The 18,990-nt window shown below is 42.1% G+C and overlaps 1 protein-coding gene across 1 annotated transcript; it reads left to right on the top strand.

Moving 5' to 3' along the window:
• Positions 1 to 2,563: 2,563 nt before the first annotated feature.
• LOC115797063 (girdin-like) lies at positions 2,564 to 3,751 on the top strand. Its single transcript, XM_030753542.1, has one exon. It carries the CDS (start codon positions 2,564 to 2,566, stop codon positions 3,749 to 3,751), a length of 1,188 nt encoding a protein of 395 aa, XP_030609402.1.
• Positions 3,752 to 18,990: the final 15,239 nt, after the last annotated feature.

The raw sequence follows: 18,990 nt of genomic DNA, 5'->3' as shown, positions 1-18,990 counted from the left end.
CATCTGATGGAGATTCAGGTTGTGTAAATGATGACAGCAGACATTATAAAGAAATGATATATTTGATAACAAACTTTTATTCTGTCTGTGATGATGACAGAGTGGGTCAGGCTGATTAAAGTGACTCGTCATGGTCCACACTGACACGTGGGATCCTCCATCCACCAGATTCAAATGGAGGCTCCGCCCTTTATTTACTCATTGCCATGGTGAATCCTGGTATCAGCGCTCCATTGATGATGGTTAGCACGCGCTAACTCAGGGTGATCATACTCAGAGCTGATCGACCAACTCTGATCAGCTGTTCTGGAACGGGAAACTCAGAGTTGCCGATCTCTGAGTTGATCAACTCAGAGTCTGTTTTTAAACTCGGAGTTTGTTGAACCTGCTTCCTGGAATAGGACCCTGGTCTCAGTGCTCTGTGTGTGTGTGTGTGTGTGTGTGTGTTTTTTCCCCTCCTGTTTCCAAGTGTTTGCTGCTGGTCCTGCCAGTTCCACCCCCGTGTTTGCCAGCAAATAAAAGCTGAGTTTTTGAGTTATTCCGAGTCCAGCGCCCTGCTTTGGGGTCCTCACCTGCCTGCCACGCAGCGGTTCCTGACACATCTAGTGGGACCTGCAGTGATCTTCTGCAGTGAAAATATTTTCAAATTAGGATGAACAGAAGAACCAGCTCCATCCAAACACACATTATACACTACACAGGAATTCCTTACAAGTTCTTTTTCCCCCTTTATCACTCATCTAAAATTAAAACCATTCCAAAACCTTCATTATATTACACAGGAAATGTGATACTATCATATGCATAGGTATCATATGCAATGCTCCTAAGGTTGTGAAACACTTCCACACCTCTGATGACGACTCCAACACCTTCCAGGTCATCTGTGGGTTCTCCATGTTTATGCTTCACGGCAAAACATCATCATCATCATCATCATCATTATCATCATCATCATCATCATTATCATCATCATCATCATCATCTCTTTCTTGGTTGTCCTCAGCATCCTCAAACACAGAACCTAAAAACCTTTAGTCAGAACAGTAAAATAATTACTGCAGAGAAAAACGGTAAGTGACACTGAACACTCCCCAGTTCACCGTCCCTGCAGACAGCATTTGGTGCAGCTTTTCTAGATCTGATTTTACCTGCTGTTGGTATGTGTGCATCTTTTATCAATCATGCAACTAAAAACAAAGGTTTTACAAAACAATTAGAGCTGAGAAAATGAGCAGTACTGTGGCAACAAGCAGCAGACTTTGACCACTCAAGTACACTCATCCAAACCTTTAGCAATGGCACTAAATTGTTTTCCTGCATTTTGCAGCCTCTGTTTTCATTCACATTATTTTTTACATGTTTCCACAATACAGCAAAGATCAGGAGGATTTCACAAGTTTCAACAATTTCTACTGGCAAATAAATACAGATTTTTGTTTTGGCAGTTGTGCATTTTTTTAAATATTTTTTTATATTTTAGTCGACTAAATGGACTGCAGATTCAGTCGGCTAAATTCTTACGATAATTTCGTCGACTAAAACTAGACTAAAACTAGACTAAAAATAAACTATTCAGATGACTAAATTATGACTGAAACTAAATCCAAATTTGCAGTCAAAAAGAACACTGGTGGGCCGCTTTACCCATTTCAGTATCTTTTCTGGCTTTTCTTCAGCTGCAGTTAAAATTTCTTCAGGCTGTTTTTCTGCCCTTTAAGCAAACTGAGTTTCATTTAGCTACTTTGTTGACAATTTCAGCTGTTTTGAATTTCAAATTTATTTTCAGCATTTTTCAGCTGCTTTCAGTCTTTCAGCCAATCAGATTTAAGCTCTGAAGCATTTCGTGGCATTTCAGCTCCAATCATTCAGCAGCAAGCATTCACAGTGCATTTTCTCCAGGAAACGCCTTTTTTCTATTATATTTATAAAAAAATAAATATTTATATTATAACTATATCTAATTTCTACTTTTCAGTCATTTAAAACCAAATGTTGAATAAATAAATAGAATTGCAAAACAGTTCAAAGAATGTTAACCATAAAGTAAAAAAATGAATTTAAAAAATGCCTTACCTCATAGAAATTTGCCTGCAGTTCCTAACAAGGCCATCTTCTTGTGTCACATGACATCTTTAAAGTCATGTGATAACCTAATTTGCATATGAAATGTTGACTTTAGATTTGTTACATTATGACATCACATTCTATCTGTCTGTTTTTTATGGTTTGCCTTTGAAGAGTAGAATTCAGTGTGTTTGCAGCAGTTGTGTTTGCACCATTCGTCTTCGCAGCAGTCGTGTTCGCAGCATTCCTCTTCGTTGCAGTCGTGTTTGCAGCATTCCTCTTCGGAGCAGTCGTGTTTGCAGCATTCCTCTTCGGAGCAGTCGTGTTCGCAGCATTCCTCTTCGTTGCAGTCGTGTTCGCAGCATTCCTCTTCATTGCAGTCGTGTTTGCACCAATCGTGTTCGCAGCAGTCGTGTTTGCAGCATTCCTGTTCGCAGCAGTTGAAACTTCAGCATTTGGAAACGTTTCAATCAGTAGCAGTCAAACGATCAACAGCATGTCTCAACTCTCAGGAGAAAGCGACCTGTTTGACTGGGGTGATAATTCAGAAGTCCCCCTTGAATGGGGTGATCTGCCTGAAATCCCCCTTGACCCTGAAATAGACACCAATTACTGGGGTTTTCGGCAAAATGCTTCAGTTGACACTGACGCCGAGCTCTTCAATGGTGATGATGAGCCTAAATCCCACAGAAGTGGATCACATCACCGGGTGCAGAAGGGGAAATTTCATGCGGATGATACGTGCAGCAAACTCCGAGTGGCGGAGAGAAAACTCCAAGAGCTGCAGTCCAAGCTCCAAAACATGGAGGGAAAAGAGCAAAACTTGCAAGTCAAGTTGAAAGCAGCCATGGAAAGAATTAGAGCCATGGAGAAAGAGAAGCTAGAGCAGGATGCAGAGCTGCAATCGAAGCTGGAAGCCATGGAGAAAGAAAACAAAGGCTTGCGAGAAAAGCTTAATGAAGGTGTCACAAGAAACACACAGATGCTTATCCAGCAGGAACAGAATGCAAAATGCAGAAAGCTGGAAACAAAGCTGCTAGAAATGAGCAAAAGAAACCAAAGCTTACAGCAAATGCTCGATCAAGCATTGGAAAAAAAAGTAGCAGTTCTAAAAGAGAACAAAGAACTGAAGATGAAGCGCACAGAGGTCGAATCCAAACTGGAGCACACTGAAAAGAAGCACAGGGTGGTGGAGGCCAAACTGGAGGACATGCAGACACAAAATCAAAACCTGCAAGCATTGCTTCACAAAGCCCAGCAGAGCAATGGAAATGTCCTCAACGAAAAGGAAGCAAAGCACAGGGAGATGCTCCAGAAGATGGAAGAGAGGAACAAAGACATCCAGTGCAGACTTCAACAAGTGCAGAGTCAGTGTGACGACCTGCAGGAAGCAGAAAAAATACAGCAGCAGAAATTGAACCTTCTGGAAGAAAGGCATGCAGAAAAGCATGACCGAGTTAAAGAACTCGAGATAAAGTGTACAACACTTGAAGCTGAGAATGCAGAAACACTCAGTGATCTGCAGGCCCTCATCCTGCAGCACAAAGAGCTGCACGAGCGCTGCCTCAGAAAGAAAAAGCGCTTCAAGTTTCTCCGGAGGACCTCTGCTGCTGCTGCTGCTGCTTCAGCTCAAAGGAAGCTCCCCTCGTCTGCCACCACCTTCGATCCATCTCCTGGACCTTGACCTCTCCTCTGTGCCTTTCTTTCCTCCAGCCATCCTTTCTTCTCTCTCCCTCCCTTTTTTTTTTTTTGTTTTGTAAATTTGAAAATAATAAAAAAAGGCAATCATATGCCATCTAAAATGACTTCTGTTTGTGGATGTTCACTTATTTCTTTTTGCTTACAGTCTCTGTGCAAGATTAGCCTAAATGTTTAGCACACAAATATGAAAGTTGCATAAAACTTGTGGTTACCTTTGGCCCAGAAAGCCAATATACCAAAACATCAGTGGGGTCAGGTTAATGATGATTCTAAGTTGGCTGTAGGTGTGAATGTGCGTGTGAATGGTTCACATGGACCAGGGCTCTCTCAGCCCTGCCACACACTGGTGACCTGTCCAAGGTGCACCCCCCTCGCCCTGGCAGCTGGGATAGGCTCCAGCCGCCCTACGACCCTGGAAGAAAGTCGAAGCAAACGGGCAGATGGATGACATGTTTGCTTTAAATACAACTAATGATATGCAGTAAGCACACGGGAAACTACAAATAATGACATTCCTAAACTGTAAAAAAGTCGGGGTGGCTGTGTCTCAGGTGGTAGAGCAGGCCATCTACTAATCTTAAGGTTGCTGGTTTGATTCCTGGATGCTTCAGTCTGCATGCCAAATTATCCTTAGGCAAGATCCTGAAGTCCACGTTGCTCTGATGCAGCCGTCAGAGTATGAGTGTGTGTGGATGTAAGACAGGAAGCACTGAGCTGTAGAAGGAAGTGCTTGTATGAATGGGTGAACGCAGCACATGGTGTATAAAGCACTTTGAGCTAGAAAAGCACTATATAAGAAGGAGCCCGTTTAGCACTGAGGACTGTAATTACTGTGTGATCTGGTACAGCATTTTATTGCAAACATTCAGTTGAATTTATGGTAGGCTCATTTATTCTGCCTTACACAGACCTGGGTTCACATTTGGATTGATCACTCCATCAGACTTGCTGCCACTGATTTTCAGTTCAGTTCTTGTGTCATTTCATGAAGCTCAGTCTTTCCTCCCTGTTTCCCTTGCTTCCTTCTTGACAGCCATGCTTCCACTGAGACCATTTCTGATGAGGCTTCAGTGAACAGTAGTAGATGCATCTCTCAGGTTCTGTGTCAGGTCTTTGCTGGATTTTTTTCCTATTTCTTAAGGACATGGCTTTCAGATCCTCTTTATCTGCTGTAGATAGTTTTAAGGCCTGTCATTTCTTTGGTTCTCCACTTGTTCGGTTTCCTCAAATGTTTTAAGGACACACTGCACACCATGCTGAGATGTGCCAAGTTTTCAGCTAATAATTCTTTGGGAATCATTTTGTTGATGAATGCTACTGAAAAGAGTGCTGTTTTCTTCCATGTTACTGTCTTATCTTTGGCATTTTTCATGGGTTAAACTAAAGAAATGGAAACAAATGGTGTGTTTTTGTGGTAGGTTGCTAGTAACAAACTGCCTACACAGACTATTTAAAAGGAGTTGTTTATGAAATTCCAGGATGGCAAATGAGTGAAAAAGCAGCCAGTGCTTTAAAAATGTTTGAAATTTTGAAAGACCTTCATAAAGCCTGGATGATACTATTGCTCAAGACCACTTGGAAAAAAAAATAGGCTGGCCTGTACGCTGCCTCTCACCCTGTGGCAGCTGGGACAGGCTCAAGTCTATATAAAGTACAAATAGAGATCACATTTTGAGTCTTTAGAGTCCAAAATACGTACCAGATCCTCCTTAAGTAAGCACACTCTTTTTATCCAGTGGTATCATTCTGTAACAAATCAAACACATATGTAAGGAGGGTTTTAATATTTTATTCTGCACCAACTAACTAGAGATCAACCAATGCACGACCAAACCGTTCAGGCTCCCAGTTTTTGGCATGCAGCTTCATTTTTGCGTGTTCATCTTATTTTCTTGGAATGGTGGAATACACACTCATTTGGGTTTTTAATTACCAGCGCTCATTTGTTATATAGTAATTTTACATTATAAGGCAAGACACTGTACAGTAATCAGTGTTTGTGGAAACCACACATAACGAGCTAAACAACATATTTACAGTGTTTTCATCCATATTCAGCCCCAGAGGCAACGACGACTGCAAACCGACAGCTCCACCGACCCACCGACTCACTCTGCTAGTTTACTGTTAGCCATCAGCCTGCAGCTAAAACACTGCTTGTGTCTCAAGTGATGGAGCCTGCTCACCTTTCTTAACTTGCAGCTGCAGTTCATGACCACAGATTTACTGAGGCTGTCTGACCACCACAAACAGACCACAGTCCTGAAAAGTTCCCTCTGAATGTGTCTGACCTGAAACTAAAATGCTGCTAAACTCAGAACTGCATCGTAACAAAGCTGCTTTCATGGAGAATTTACTGAACGCTGATTTATCGACTTTTTTTTTTTTTTTTTCTCTGATTCATCAACTTAACTGCAACACTTTTCACTCGCTAGCTAACATGAACTGTTATGACAGACACAGAGACACAGAAGGCCTAGGCTGTCCTTGCTACCGAACAAAAACAAAATGTACTTCTACTCTGGTGATTAGCACTACTATCTTCATTGCTCTCTTCTAAGACAGTTTAATACATTTAAATCAGCAAAGGCAGAAACGTTATGTACATGATGCAATTCAACATAGATAAGCTTCAACTATGAAACCCTGACAAAAACATGTAGTCAGTCTTAGTGCTCTGTTCTGTATGTGACGTAACCAACATAGATAAGGTTTGACTATAAGAAACCTGCCCTGAGAGAGACGGTGCGGTACTCCATGCACCCCAGCAGCAAGATGCTGGCAATGCAATGCAGTGCCACCCGGGTTAACCTGTAATCTGTTTTGGAAATGGCTCTTATTATATTACATTAAATTAGATTCAAGATTCAAGAAGTTATTGTCATGTACACCGCAAAACACTGTGGTTATGCTGAGCAATGAAATTCTTACTTGCGACTGCTTTACAAACAATTGAAATAAGCAACTAAGTTAAAATAAAATTTAAGAACTAGTATATTAGGAAAGTAAAAGTAGAAAATAAAAATAAATCAATAATAAAGCAAGTGCAATATGTACAGATATATACAGATGAAAGAAAGGCAGGTAATCACAGTTTGGTAATCAGTCAGTGGTTCAGTAGCCTGATGGCCTGTGGATAGAAACTGTTTTTTAGTCTGGTTGTTCTTGCTTTTACACTCCTGTAACGTCTGCCAGACGGCAGGAGTGTGAACAGTGTGTGCTGTGGGTGGGTACGGTCCTTGATGATGTTGTGTGCCCTCTTTATTACCCGGGTACTATAAGTGTCCTGTAGTGATGGGAAGGCAGCTCCACAGATGAATTGTGCTGTTTTGATGACACGCTGGAGAGCCTTCCTGTCCTGACTGGTGCAGTTTCCATACCACACCGTGATGGAGTTTGTCAGGATGCTCTCCACAGTGCATCTGTAAAAGTTGCTGAGGAGCTTGGGGGATAATCCGAATTTCCTCAGTTTCCTTAAGAAGAAGAGTCTCTGCTGAGCTTTCTTGACAGTCTGTGCTGTGTTGTAGGTCCAGGTGAGGTCTTCACTGATGTGGGTGCCAAGGAATTTGAAGGGCTTCACTCTCTCCACCTGAGTCCCGTTGATGAATAATGGAGCATGCTGGTCTCTTCTCTTCCTCGGGTCAATAATCATCTCCTTAGTCTTCTCTGTATTTAAGGAGAGATTATTTTCCTGGCACCAGGACACCAGCTGGGCCACCTCTTCCCTGTAAGCTGCTTCCTCTCCCCCAGTAATCAGCCCAATGACGGTGGTGCTCATCAGCAAACTTGACGATGGAGGTGTTGCTTTGGGAGGGGATGCAGTCGTAGGTGAAGAGGGTGTACAGGAGAGGACTGAGCACACAGCCTTGTGGGGTCCCAGTGCTCACTGTCTTTGTTTCTGATGTCCTGGTACCAACTCTGACTGCCTGAGGTCTGTCTGTAAGGAAGTCCAAGACCCAGCGGCAGAGGGAGGGTGGTATTCCGAGGGTGAACAGCTTTTCAACCAGCCTGCTTGGGATGACGGTGTTGAAAGCTGAACTGTAGTCTATAAACAGCATTCGAACATAAGTGTCCTTATTTTCAAGGTGTGAGAGGGCTGTATGGATGGCTGCATTAACAGCATCATCAGTTGAACGGTTCTGACGGTATGCAATTGCAGGGGATCTAATGTGTCCGGAATGGATCCTTTAATATGGGACATGACCATCCTCTCAAAGCACTTCATTACAAGTGAAGTGAGTGCAATGGGACGATAGTCATTCAAAGAGGTTGTGTTGGTTTTCTTAGGGAGGGGCACTATAGTGGTGGACTTGAAGCATGTGGGCACAGATGATTGGGAGAGGGACAAATTAAAAATATCTGTAAAAACCTCGGCCAGCTCTGAAGAGCAGACCCTCAGAGCACGGCCAGGGATGTTGTCGGGGCCAGGTGCTTTTCGGGGGTTGGTCCTCCTCAGGGCCTTGCACACCTCAGTCGATGTTACAGTGGGTGAAGAGGAAAAAGACTCCTCATTTCCCTTGTCTTGTTTTCAGTCTTGTCGATCCAAGAACACGCAAAAGCCTAAAACCAGGGAAAAAACCTTCACTGTTTATCACCCACAGCGTCTAAACAGTGCTGGAGGTCACTTTATGTCAACGGCAACATATTCTGTAGACTGAAGAAATTTTAAAATAATAATAATAAGAAGAAGAGTGTGTGCTGCTGTCTGCTGTTTAAGGCTTTAGTTTCTGCGTGTTCGCTTATCGATAGGAATGACAAAACAAACAGGAATAAGGAGTCCAAATATTAAATTTAATAAAGCCTTTTTCAAACAGTTTACAGATCAATCCGGGTCAGGACTGCATACCATGCCCATGTGTGGTACTGGACATGAAATGGAGCACTGGCGCCTTCTAATTCAACTTAGAGATTCATATAGTCAGAGCATATCAGCCTTGATTACATCATTCACAAAACAGAATGTGGAAAGCAGAGAATTTCAACAACAGGGTGACCTCGAAGTCCCCATTTCTATCATTGTGTAGTCTTCATCAGTGTACAGTCAGAATACAAAGGTCATGATGACACAGAACATTATAAGCTTCTGTATTTGTAATCAGTTATTTTCCAGACAAATTTCTCAGGGAAGTAAATGTATATAAGTAAATGTATGTGGCATATATCATATTCCAACAATACAGTACGTGTTAAATCTGTGTTCTTACAGGTTCCTGTTTCAGAGCTCTGTCTAATAAAGTGGCGTGTGATTAAATGCAGAACCGTATTTGGTGCCATTGGTAACTTTGTGTTCTCTGTGTCTACGTTCATTATCTTACCGTATGCACAACCAATAATAATAATGGAAAGAAAGACTCTGCGGTCATCTGGATGCCCAGCTGTGGAAATTCTCAGTTTTCCACATTTTCTTTTGTAACCAAGACTGATAATGACTATATGAATAGCTCAGCAGAAGAGGACCGTCAGTGCTTCAGTCTGTCATCACTAACACACTGGTCATCGTATGCAGTTATGACCCGGTGAAATATTTAGTTTCTGTTTGAGATGGAAAAGTAAATGTAATACTTGAACTCCGTAGATCCGTTGTTTTGTGTCCTGCGTGCCAGACGAAGGGATGTGCAGATACCAAGAAAAAAGGAGCCTTCGCCAAATGGCTCATTTTTAAATACACAACTCTGCGAAGGCACACCTGGAAGCACTGTTTACTCAGGGCTGTCATGCAAATCGCATTTCACACCGACCGGGAGCAGCCGCCCTGGCGTGGCCCCGGTACAAAAGGCCAAGGCCGACAGAGAGCGCTGGGATTAAGCATCAATACAATACGCCTGTTGATTGCTGGGCTGTGTTGTAATTGTAAGCAGAACTGTCCATTAAAAACAGTAGAAAGATGAGAGTAAAGCGGTCATTATAGTGGAGCAGCGAGCACTGTCTGGAGGGACGGGCTGGGCTTGAAGTTCAGCCCAGGACCTCGGACAGGCTGTGAGCGCTGCACCGCCAGCGAAATTGGGTTAAAAAAATAAATAATAAATAATTCTGATCACCAGCCGGTTTGGCCTGGGAATGACCTGGGAAGCCTAATCCTCTCATCAGTGTCACATTGTTCTTCCAAGTCTTCACAATGTTGAGCTTTTGGTTTGTTTATATTTTCCCTTTTATTTTATAATCAAAACTGCGACCAAAACGACTCTCCTTCTCAAACTAATAATACTGGCAGTCCAGGACGTCATTGTATGCTGAGCTAGGGTTAGTAATTCAGACTAAATGTCATCCATATTACTCTTGCTGAATCCAACAAATATGTAGTGGATTATTATTTAATATCCATATTGATTATCTGTCTTCATTGTCACCATTGATCCACCCAGGGTCTTGGTGGGCATGGGCTCTATCCTGGGATCCTTGGGTCAAAGTTATGTTGCACCCTGCAGGTCTGCAGCCCATCAGTCACATCTAACATTTGGTTCGAGATGATAAATCAAACTAAAATCCAAGCAGGCTCCTTGCATGGAAATGATGAGCTTGCTGTGAGCATGCTTTGACTCTCCTCCACCTGCTTCATCAAACCTCAGCAGCAAACATATATGAAGGCAGCAGCTGACACAGTAACAGTGAGCGCAGCACACTGTGCAGTCTAAACTCTGCTCTGATGAATTCTATGAATGTACAGCGAGTCAATCAGGATTGTGAAACGTCAGCTGCAGACCCCCCAGTCTCCATCATCAGGTCCCTGCCCGGCTCATTTTCCATTTTATAAACAATACTTTAGAGGTTTTAGTGAAGTCACACTGTGACACTGACGTGCACATTAGTGTGTGTGTCCTCAGTGGCTATAAAAGGCCTTTTCTTAAAGGATAAGTGGTGTTTGAGCCACAGTTACTGCGGAGCAGCGGCTCTTTGAAATGGGACGCTCCTCCCTGCGGCAGACAGCTAGCAGCAGGAACCGGACGCGCCAGGTTAGCCCAAGAAGCTGCTGAGGCGTCCGTGACAACCACCATAGCAACAGCCTTTTAAGACCGTTTTAAAAACATCCTCAGAGTTCAAACGAGCAAAAATATATGATTTGAAACAGTTACAGCTGCAGAGCTGCGGCGACATCTTTAAACGTTGTTTACATAGATGATCGTGAATGATACGATGTAGCTAGCAGTGTAGCTAGCAGTGAATGAGGTGACGTCATTGTGCGCGCATTTCACAGCTGTCTGTCTCAGTCTGTTGACGTTTCACAGCCATCACCTGAATATTACTCCAATGAACATGTGTTTACTTTCTCTGGACCATCTCAGGTCCACCGTTACAATTTCAGCCTACAAAATGATTTCAATATGAACACACACTCTAACATCAGTGCGCTTTATGAAGTCCAATACTTAAAATAAATATTACGTTTGTAAACATTCGTGTCTCTGAAATAAGTACAGCTGTTCGTGTTTGTCATTACTGTTTTATTTGTTTAGGGAATTGTGAGCTTCACATTGTGTATCTAATCAGAGTCTCAGCAACCTTCAGTCAGAGACTGAGACTGGATCACAGCTTTAACCTCTGCAGAGTCACAGACAGACACAAACCTTCCAAATCACACACAAGCAGCCCAGTCTCATCATTGTTTGATGTCTCTACTGTACACTACACTGTGATCAATATATTAAAAATAATACATCAAAAGATAACATTCACATAAAGCTGTTTGAAAGTAAAATGAATAGGTACTTTCCAATAATATTTTTAAGGATCTCTGTCAGAGACCAGACAGAGCAGCCATGACTCTCAAGAACCAGAGACTGAAATATGGGAAAATATGGAAAAAATTCCCTATGAGAAAGAAATGTGTAACAGTAAATATTTTGTCCACTGGAAAATAAACTTTGTGAAACAAAAGCTTGGGATATCATCAAAGCAGAAAAATAGAACTCAATGTTTTCTTTAATAAGACACCTTAGCATGCAGTAATGTGACACGTTTCCAAACAACAATACATGGATTTTGTTCCATGTTTTGATTGTGGCAGTGAAAACACATGTTGCTGTGTGTGAGTGTGACTGGCAGCCTGTGCACTGAGACCATGAAGCCCACTTCTCTGAAGCAGCTTCTTCTTCTTCTTCTTGGCATCAAAACAGAGGAGGGAGAAATCTACCAAAAGGAGAAAGAAGACCATCTGAGGTGAAACCAGTCAGGACAAATAATTAAATTATATATAGTAGTTCAATACAGCATCTCAGGTAGCTTTGTGTGGGTCAGCTGTTGATTTCAGCTCACTGCGCCTGTCTGTGGACCAGTGTTTTTTATGTTTGTAACCATTTAACTTCCATTCATCTGTTTAACTCAGGGAGGAGAAATGTCAGGTTGGTGCAGCTGCTGAGTTTAGGAGGCATTTATCACAGCATGTTTGCCTTTACTGGTAAAACTTTACATTCATTACAGACTTGGAAATCTGCTCTGAATGTTTTCAGCTAAATATGAAACTATGACTGAACTCTGACCTTTAACAGTAACTCAGTGAAACATCTCTGCTGTGGCTGTCAGAGAGCTGTCATCTATCAGCTGATCTTAGATCAGATTCAAATGGTTAAACTGGAAACATTAAAGCAGTTTTTCCTGCAAATCTCATTTCTATCCAGTAATGGCAGAAATAATGAAATCCTCACTTAAATAAATGAATAAAGTGAGGTTGCTATTCCATCAATAGATTCCATTTTTACTGTACAATTATTTCAACAAATAACCATAAACTGAACTGTCATAAACTGAACTGTCATAAACTGCAGCAAAAACAGTTTTTCTTAAATAAACTGACCTGAGGTCAGCTCCCCCGGGGTCTGCTGCTGTCTCAGTCTCTAACACACAGGTCGGTCAGTAAACTCAGTCTGAGCTGTTTCTCCACAGTTTTATCTTCACTTTCTGTCTCCTGCAGTTTGTCCGTCAGGCTGAATAATTAGATTTTATAAATTAAATGTGAAAAAATTAAGATTCAGCTTCATCTGATGGAGATTCAGGTTGTGTAAATGATGACAGCAGACATTATAAAGAAATGATATATTTGATAACAAACTTTTATTCTGTCTGTGATGATGACAGAGTGGGTCAGGCTGATTAAAGTGACTCGTCATGGTCCACACTGACACGTGGGATCCTCCATCCACCAGATTCAAATGGAGGCTCCGCCCTTTATTTACTCATTGCCATGGTGAATCCTGGTGTCAGCGCTCCATTGATGATGGTTAGCACGCGCTAACTCAGGGTGATCATACTCAGAGCTGATCGACCAACTCTGATCAGCTGTTCTGGAACGGGAAACTCAGAGTTGCCGATCTCTGAGTTGATCACCTCAGAGTCTGTTTTTAAACTCAGAGTTTGTTGAACCTGCTTCCTGGAATAGGACCCTGGTCTCAGTGCTCTGTGTGTGTGTGTGTGTGTGTGTGTGTTTTTTTCCCCTCCTGTTTCCAAGTGTTTGCTGCTGGTCCTGCCAGTTCCACCCCCGTGTTTGCCAGCAAATAAAAGCTGAGTTTTTGAGTTATTCCGAGTCCAGCGCCCTGCTTTGGGGTCCTCACCTGCCTGCCACGCAGCGGTTCCTGACACATCTTGTGGGACCTGCAGTGATCTTCTGCAGTGAAAATATTTTCAAATTAGGATGAACAGAAGAACCAGCTCCATCCAAACACACATTATACACTACACAGGAATTCCTTACAAGTTCTTTTTCCCCCTTTATCACTCATCTAAAATTAAAACCATTCCAAAACCTTCATTATACTACACAGGAAATGTGATACTATCATATGCATAGGTATCATATGCAATGCTCCTAAGGTTGTGAAACACTTCCACACCTCTGATGACGACTCCAACACCTTCCAGGTCATCTGTGGGTTCTCCATGTTTATGCTTCACGGCAAAACATCATCATCATCATCATATCATCATCATCATATCATCATCATCATCATCTCTTTCTTGGTTGTCCTCAGCATCCTCAAACACAGAACCTAAAAACCTTTAGTCAGAACAGTAAAATAATTACTGCAGAGAAAAACGGTAAGTGACACTGAACACTCCCCAGTTCACCGTCCCTGCAGACAGCATTTGGTGCAGCTTTTCTAGATCTGATTTTACCTGCTGTTGGTATGTGTGCATCTTTTATCAATCATGCAACTAAAAACAAAGGTTTTACAAAACAATTAGAGCTGAGAAAATGAGCAGTACTGTGGCAACAAGCAGCAGACTTTGACCACTCAAGTACACTCATCCAAACCTTTAATAATGGCACTAAATTGTTTTCCTGCATTTTGCAGCCTGTTTTCATTCACGTTATTTTTTACATGTTTCCACAATACAGCAAAGATCAGGAGGATTTCACAAGTTTCAACAATTTCTACTGGCAAATAAATACAGATTTTTGTTTTGGCAGTTGTGCATTTTTTTAAATATTTTTTTATATTTTAGTCGACTAAATGGACTGCAGATTCAGTCGACTAAATTCTTACGATAATTTCGTCGACTAAAACTAGACTAAAAATAAACTATTCAGATGACTAAATTATGACTGAAACTAAATCCAAATTTGCAGTCAAAAAGAACACTGGTGGGCCGCTTTACCCATTTCAGTATCTTTTCTGGCTTTTCTTCAGCTGCAGTTAAAATTTCTTCAGGCTGTTTTTCTGCCCTTTAAGCAAACTGAGTTTCATTTAGCTACTTTGTTGACAATTTCAGCTGTTTTGAATTTCAAATTTATTTTCAGCATTTTTCAGCTGCTTTCAGTCTTTCAGCCAATCAGATTAAGCTCTGAAAGCATTTCGTGGCATTTCAGCTCCAATCATTCAGCAGCAAGCATTCACAGTGCATTTTCTCCAGGAAACGCCTGTTTTTCTATTATATTTATAAAAAAATAAATATTTATATTATAACTATATCTAATTTCTACTTTTCAGTCATTTTAAACCAAATGTTGAATAAATAAATAGAATTGCAAAACAGTTCAAAGAATGTTAACCATAAAGTAAAAAAATGAATTTAAAAAATGCCTTACCTCATAGAAATTTGCCTGCAGTTCCTAACTACAACCTGCAGTCTTCTTGTGTCACATGACATCTTTAAAGTCATGTGATAACCTAATTTGCATATGAAATGTTGACTTTAGATTTGTTACATTATGACATCACATTCTATCTGTCTGTTTTTTATGGTTTGCCTTTGAAGAGTAGAATTCAGTGTGTTTGCAGCAGTTGTGTTTGCACCATTCCTCTTCTCAGCAGTCGTGTTAGCAGCATTCCTCTTCTCAGCAGTCGTGTTCGCAGCATTCCTCTTCGCAGCAGTCGTGTTCGCAGCATTCCTCTTCGCAGCAGTCGTGTTCGCAGCATTCCTCTTCGCAGCAGTTGTGTTCGCAGCATTCCTCTTCGCAGCAGTCGTGTTCGCAGCATTCCTCTTCGTTGCAGTCGTGTTTGCAGCATTCCTGTTTGCACCAATCGTGTTCGCAGCAGTCGTGTTTGCAACATTCCTCTTCGGAGCAGTCGTGTTTGCAGCATTCCTGTTCGCAGCAGTTGAAACTTCAGCATTTGGAAACGTTTCAATCAGTAGCAGTCAAACGATCAACAGCATGTCTCAACTCTCAGGAGAAAGCGACCTGTTTGACTGGGGTGATAATTCAGAAGTCCCCCTTGAATGGGGTGATCTGCCTGAAATCCCCCTTGACCCTGAAATAGACACCAATTACTGGGGTTTTCGGCAAAATGCTTCAGTTGACACTGACGCCGAGCCCTTCAATGGTGATGATGAGCCTAAATCCCACAGAAGTGGATCACATCACCGGGTGCAGAAGGGGAAATTTCATGCGGATGATACGGTGCAGCAAACTCCGAGTGGCGGAGAGAAAACTCCAAGAGCTGCAGTCCAAGCTCCAAAACATGGAGGGAAAAGAGCAAAACTTGCAAGTCAAGTTGAAAGCAGCCATGGAAAGAATTAGAGCCATGGAGAAAGAGAAGCTAGAGCAGGATGCAGAGCTGCAATCGAAGCTGGAAGCCATGGAGAAAGAAAACAAAGGCTTGCGAGAAAAGCTTAATGAAGGTGTCACAAGAAACACACAGATGCTTATCCAGCAGGAACAGAATGCAAAATGCAGAAAGCTGGAAACAAAGCTGCTAGAAATGAGCAAAAGAAACCAAAGCTTACAGCAAATGCTCGATCAAGCATTGGAAAAAAAAGTAGCAGTTCTAAAAGAGAACAAAGAACTGAAGATGAAGCGCACAGAGGTCGAATCCAAACTGGAGCACACTGAAAAGAAGCACAGGGTGGTGGAGGCCAAACTGGAGGACATGCAGACACAAATCAAAACCTGCAAGCATTGCTTCACAAAGCCCAGCAGAGCAATGGAAATGTCCTCAACGAAAAGGAAGCAAAGCACAGGGAGATGCTCCAGAAGATGGAAGAGAGGAACAAAGACATCCAGTGCAGACTTCAACAAGTGCAGAGTCAGTGTGACGACCTGCAGGAAGCAGAAAAAATACAGCAGCAGAAATTGAACCTTCTGGAAGAAAGGCATGCAGAAAAGCATGACCGAGTTAAAGAACTCGAGATAAAGTGTACAACACTTGAAGCAGAGAATGCAGAAACACTCAGTGATCTGCAGGCCCTCATCCTGCAGCACAAAGAGCTGCACGAGCGCTGCCTCAGAAAGAAAAAGCGCTTCAAGTTTCTCCGGAGGACCTCTGCTGCTGCTGCTGCTGCTTCAGCTCAAAGGAAGCTCCCCTCGTCTGCCACCACCTTCGATCCATCTCCTGGACCTTGACCTCTCCTCTGTGCCTTTCTTTCCTCCAGCCATCCTTTCTTCTCTCTCCCTCCCTTTTTTTTTTTTTGTTTTGTAAATTTGAAAATAATAAAAAAAAGGCAATCATATGCCATCTAAAATGACTTCTGTTTGTGGATGTTCACTTATTTCTTTTTGCTTACAGTCTCTGTGCAAGATTAGCCTAAATGTTTAGCACACAAATATGAAAGTTGCATAAAACTTGTGGTTACCTTTGGCCCAGAAAGCCAATATACCAAAACATCAGTGGGGTCAGGTTAATGATGATTCTAAGTTGGCTGTAGGTGTGAATGTGCGTGTGAATGGTTCACATGAACCAGGGCTCTCTCAGCCCTGCCACACACTGGTGACCTGTCCAAGGTGCACCCCCCTCGCCCTGGCAGCTGGGATAGGCTCCAGCCGCCCTACGCCCCTGGAAGAAAGTCGAAGCAAACGGGCAGATGGATGACATGTTTGCTTTAAATACAACTAATGATATGCAGTAAGCACACGGGAAACTACAAATAATGACATTCCTAAACTGTAAAAAAGTCGGGGTGGCTGTGTCTCAGGTGGTAGAGCAGGCCATCTACTAATCTTAAGGTTGCTGGTTTGATTCCTGGATGCTTCAGTCTGCATGCCAAATTATCCTTGGGCAAGATCCTGAAGTCCACGTTGCTCTGATGCAGCCGTCAGAGTATGAGTGTGTGTGGATGTAAGACAGGAAGCACTGAGCTGTAGAAGGAAGTGCTTGTATGAATGGGTGAACGCAGCACATGGTGTATAAAGCACTTTGAGCTAGAAAAGCACTATATAAGAAGGAGCCCGTTTAGCACTGAGGACTGTAATTACTGTGTGATCTGGTACAGCATTTTATTGCAAACATTCAGTTGAATTTATGGTAGGCTCATTTATTCTGCCTTACACAGACCTGGGTTCACATTTGGATTGATCACTCCATCAGACTTGCTGCCACTGATTTTCAGTTCAGTTCTTGTGTCATTTCATGAAGCTCAGTCTTTCCTCCCTGTTTCCCTTGCTTCCTTCTTGACAGCCATGCTTCCACTGAGACCATTTCTGATGAGGCTTCAGTGAACAGTAGTAGATGCATCTCTCAGGTTCTGTGTCGGGTCTTTGCTGGATTTTTTTCCTATTTCTTAAGGACACGGCTTTCAGATCCTCTTTATCTGCTGTAGATAGTTTTAAGGCCTGTCATTTCTTTGGTTCTCCACTTGTTCGGTTTCCTCAAATGTTTTAAGGACACACTGCACACCATGCTGAGATGTGCCAAGTTTTCAGCTAATAATTCTTTGGGAATCATTTTGTTGATGAATGCTATTGAAAAGAGTGCTGTTTTCTTCCATGTTACTGTCTTATCTTTGGCATTTTTCATGGGTTAAACTAAAGAAATGGAAACAAATGGTGTGTTTTTGTGGTAGGTTGCTAGTAACAAACTGCCTACACAGACTATTTAAAATGGGTTGTTTATGAAATTCCAGGATGGCAAATGAGTGACAAAGCAGCCAGTGCTTTAAAAATGTTTGAAATTTTGAAAGACCTTCATAAAGCCTGGATGATACTATTGCTCAAGACCACTTGGAAAAAAAAAAATAGGCTGGCCTGTACGCTGCCTCTCACCCTATGGCAGCTGGGACAGGCTCAAGTCTATATAAAGTACAAATAGAGATCACATTTTGAGTCTTTAGAGTCCAAATACGTACCAGATCCTCCTTAAGTAAGCACACTCTTTTTATCCAGTGGTATCATTCTGTAACAAATCAAACACATATGTAAGGAGGGTTTTAATATTTTATTCTGCACCAACTAACTAGAGATCAACCAATGCACGACCAAACCGTTCAGGCTCCCAGTTTTTGGCATGCAGCTTCATTTTTGCGTGTTCATCTTATTTTCTTGGAATGGTGGAATACACACTCATTTGGGTTTTTAATTACCAGCGCTCATTTGTTATATAGTAATTTTACATTATAAGGCAAGACACTGTACAGTAATCAGTGTTTGTGGAAACCACACATAACGAGCTAAACAACATATTTACAGTGTTTTCATCCATATTCAGCCCAGAGGCAACGACGACTGCAAACCGACAGCTCCACCGACCCACCGACTCACTCTGCTAGTTTACTGTTAGCCATCAGCCTGCAGCTAAAACACTGCTTGTGTCTCAAGTGATGGAGCCTGCTCACCTTTCTTAACTTGCAGCTGCAGTTCATGACCACAGATTTACTGAGGCTGTCTGACCACCACAAACAGACCACAGTCCTGAAAAGTTCCCTCTGAATGTGTCTGACCTGAAACTAAAATGCTGCTAAACTCAGAACTGCATCGTAACAAAGCTGCTTTCAGGAGAATTTACTGAACGCTGATTTATCGACTTTTTTTTTTTTTTTTCTCTGATTCATCAACTTAACTGCAACACTTTTCACTCGCTA

The sequence above is a fragment of the Archocentrus centrarchus genome, chromosome 18, assembly GCF_007364275.1.
Source record: "Archocentrus centrarchus isolate MPI-CPG fArcCen1 chromosome 18, fArcCen1, whole genome shotgun sequence".
Classification (NCBI taxonomy): Eukaryota; Metazoa; Chordata; class Actinopteri; order Cichliformes; family Cichlidae; genus Archocentrus; species Archocentrus centrarchus.
This window is presented reverse-complemented; position numbering and strand designations above follow the sequence as displayed.

Excerpts from the sequence above, each read along its gene's own strand:
- LOC115797063 (XM_030753542.1), top strand. The coding sequence starts at position 2,564 with ATGTCTCAACTCTCAGGAGAAAGCGACCTGTTTGACTGGGGTGATAAT.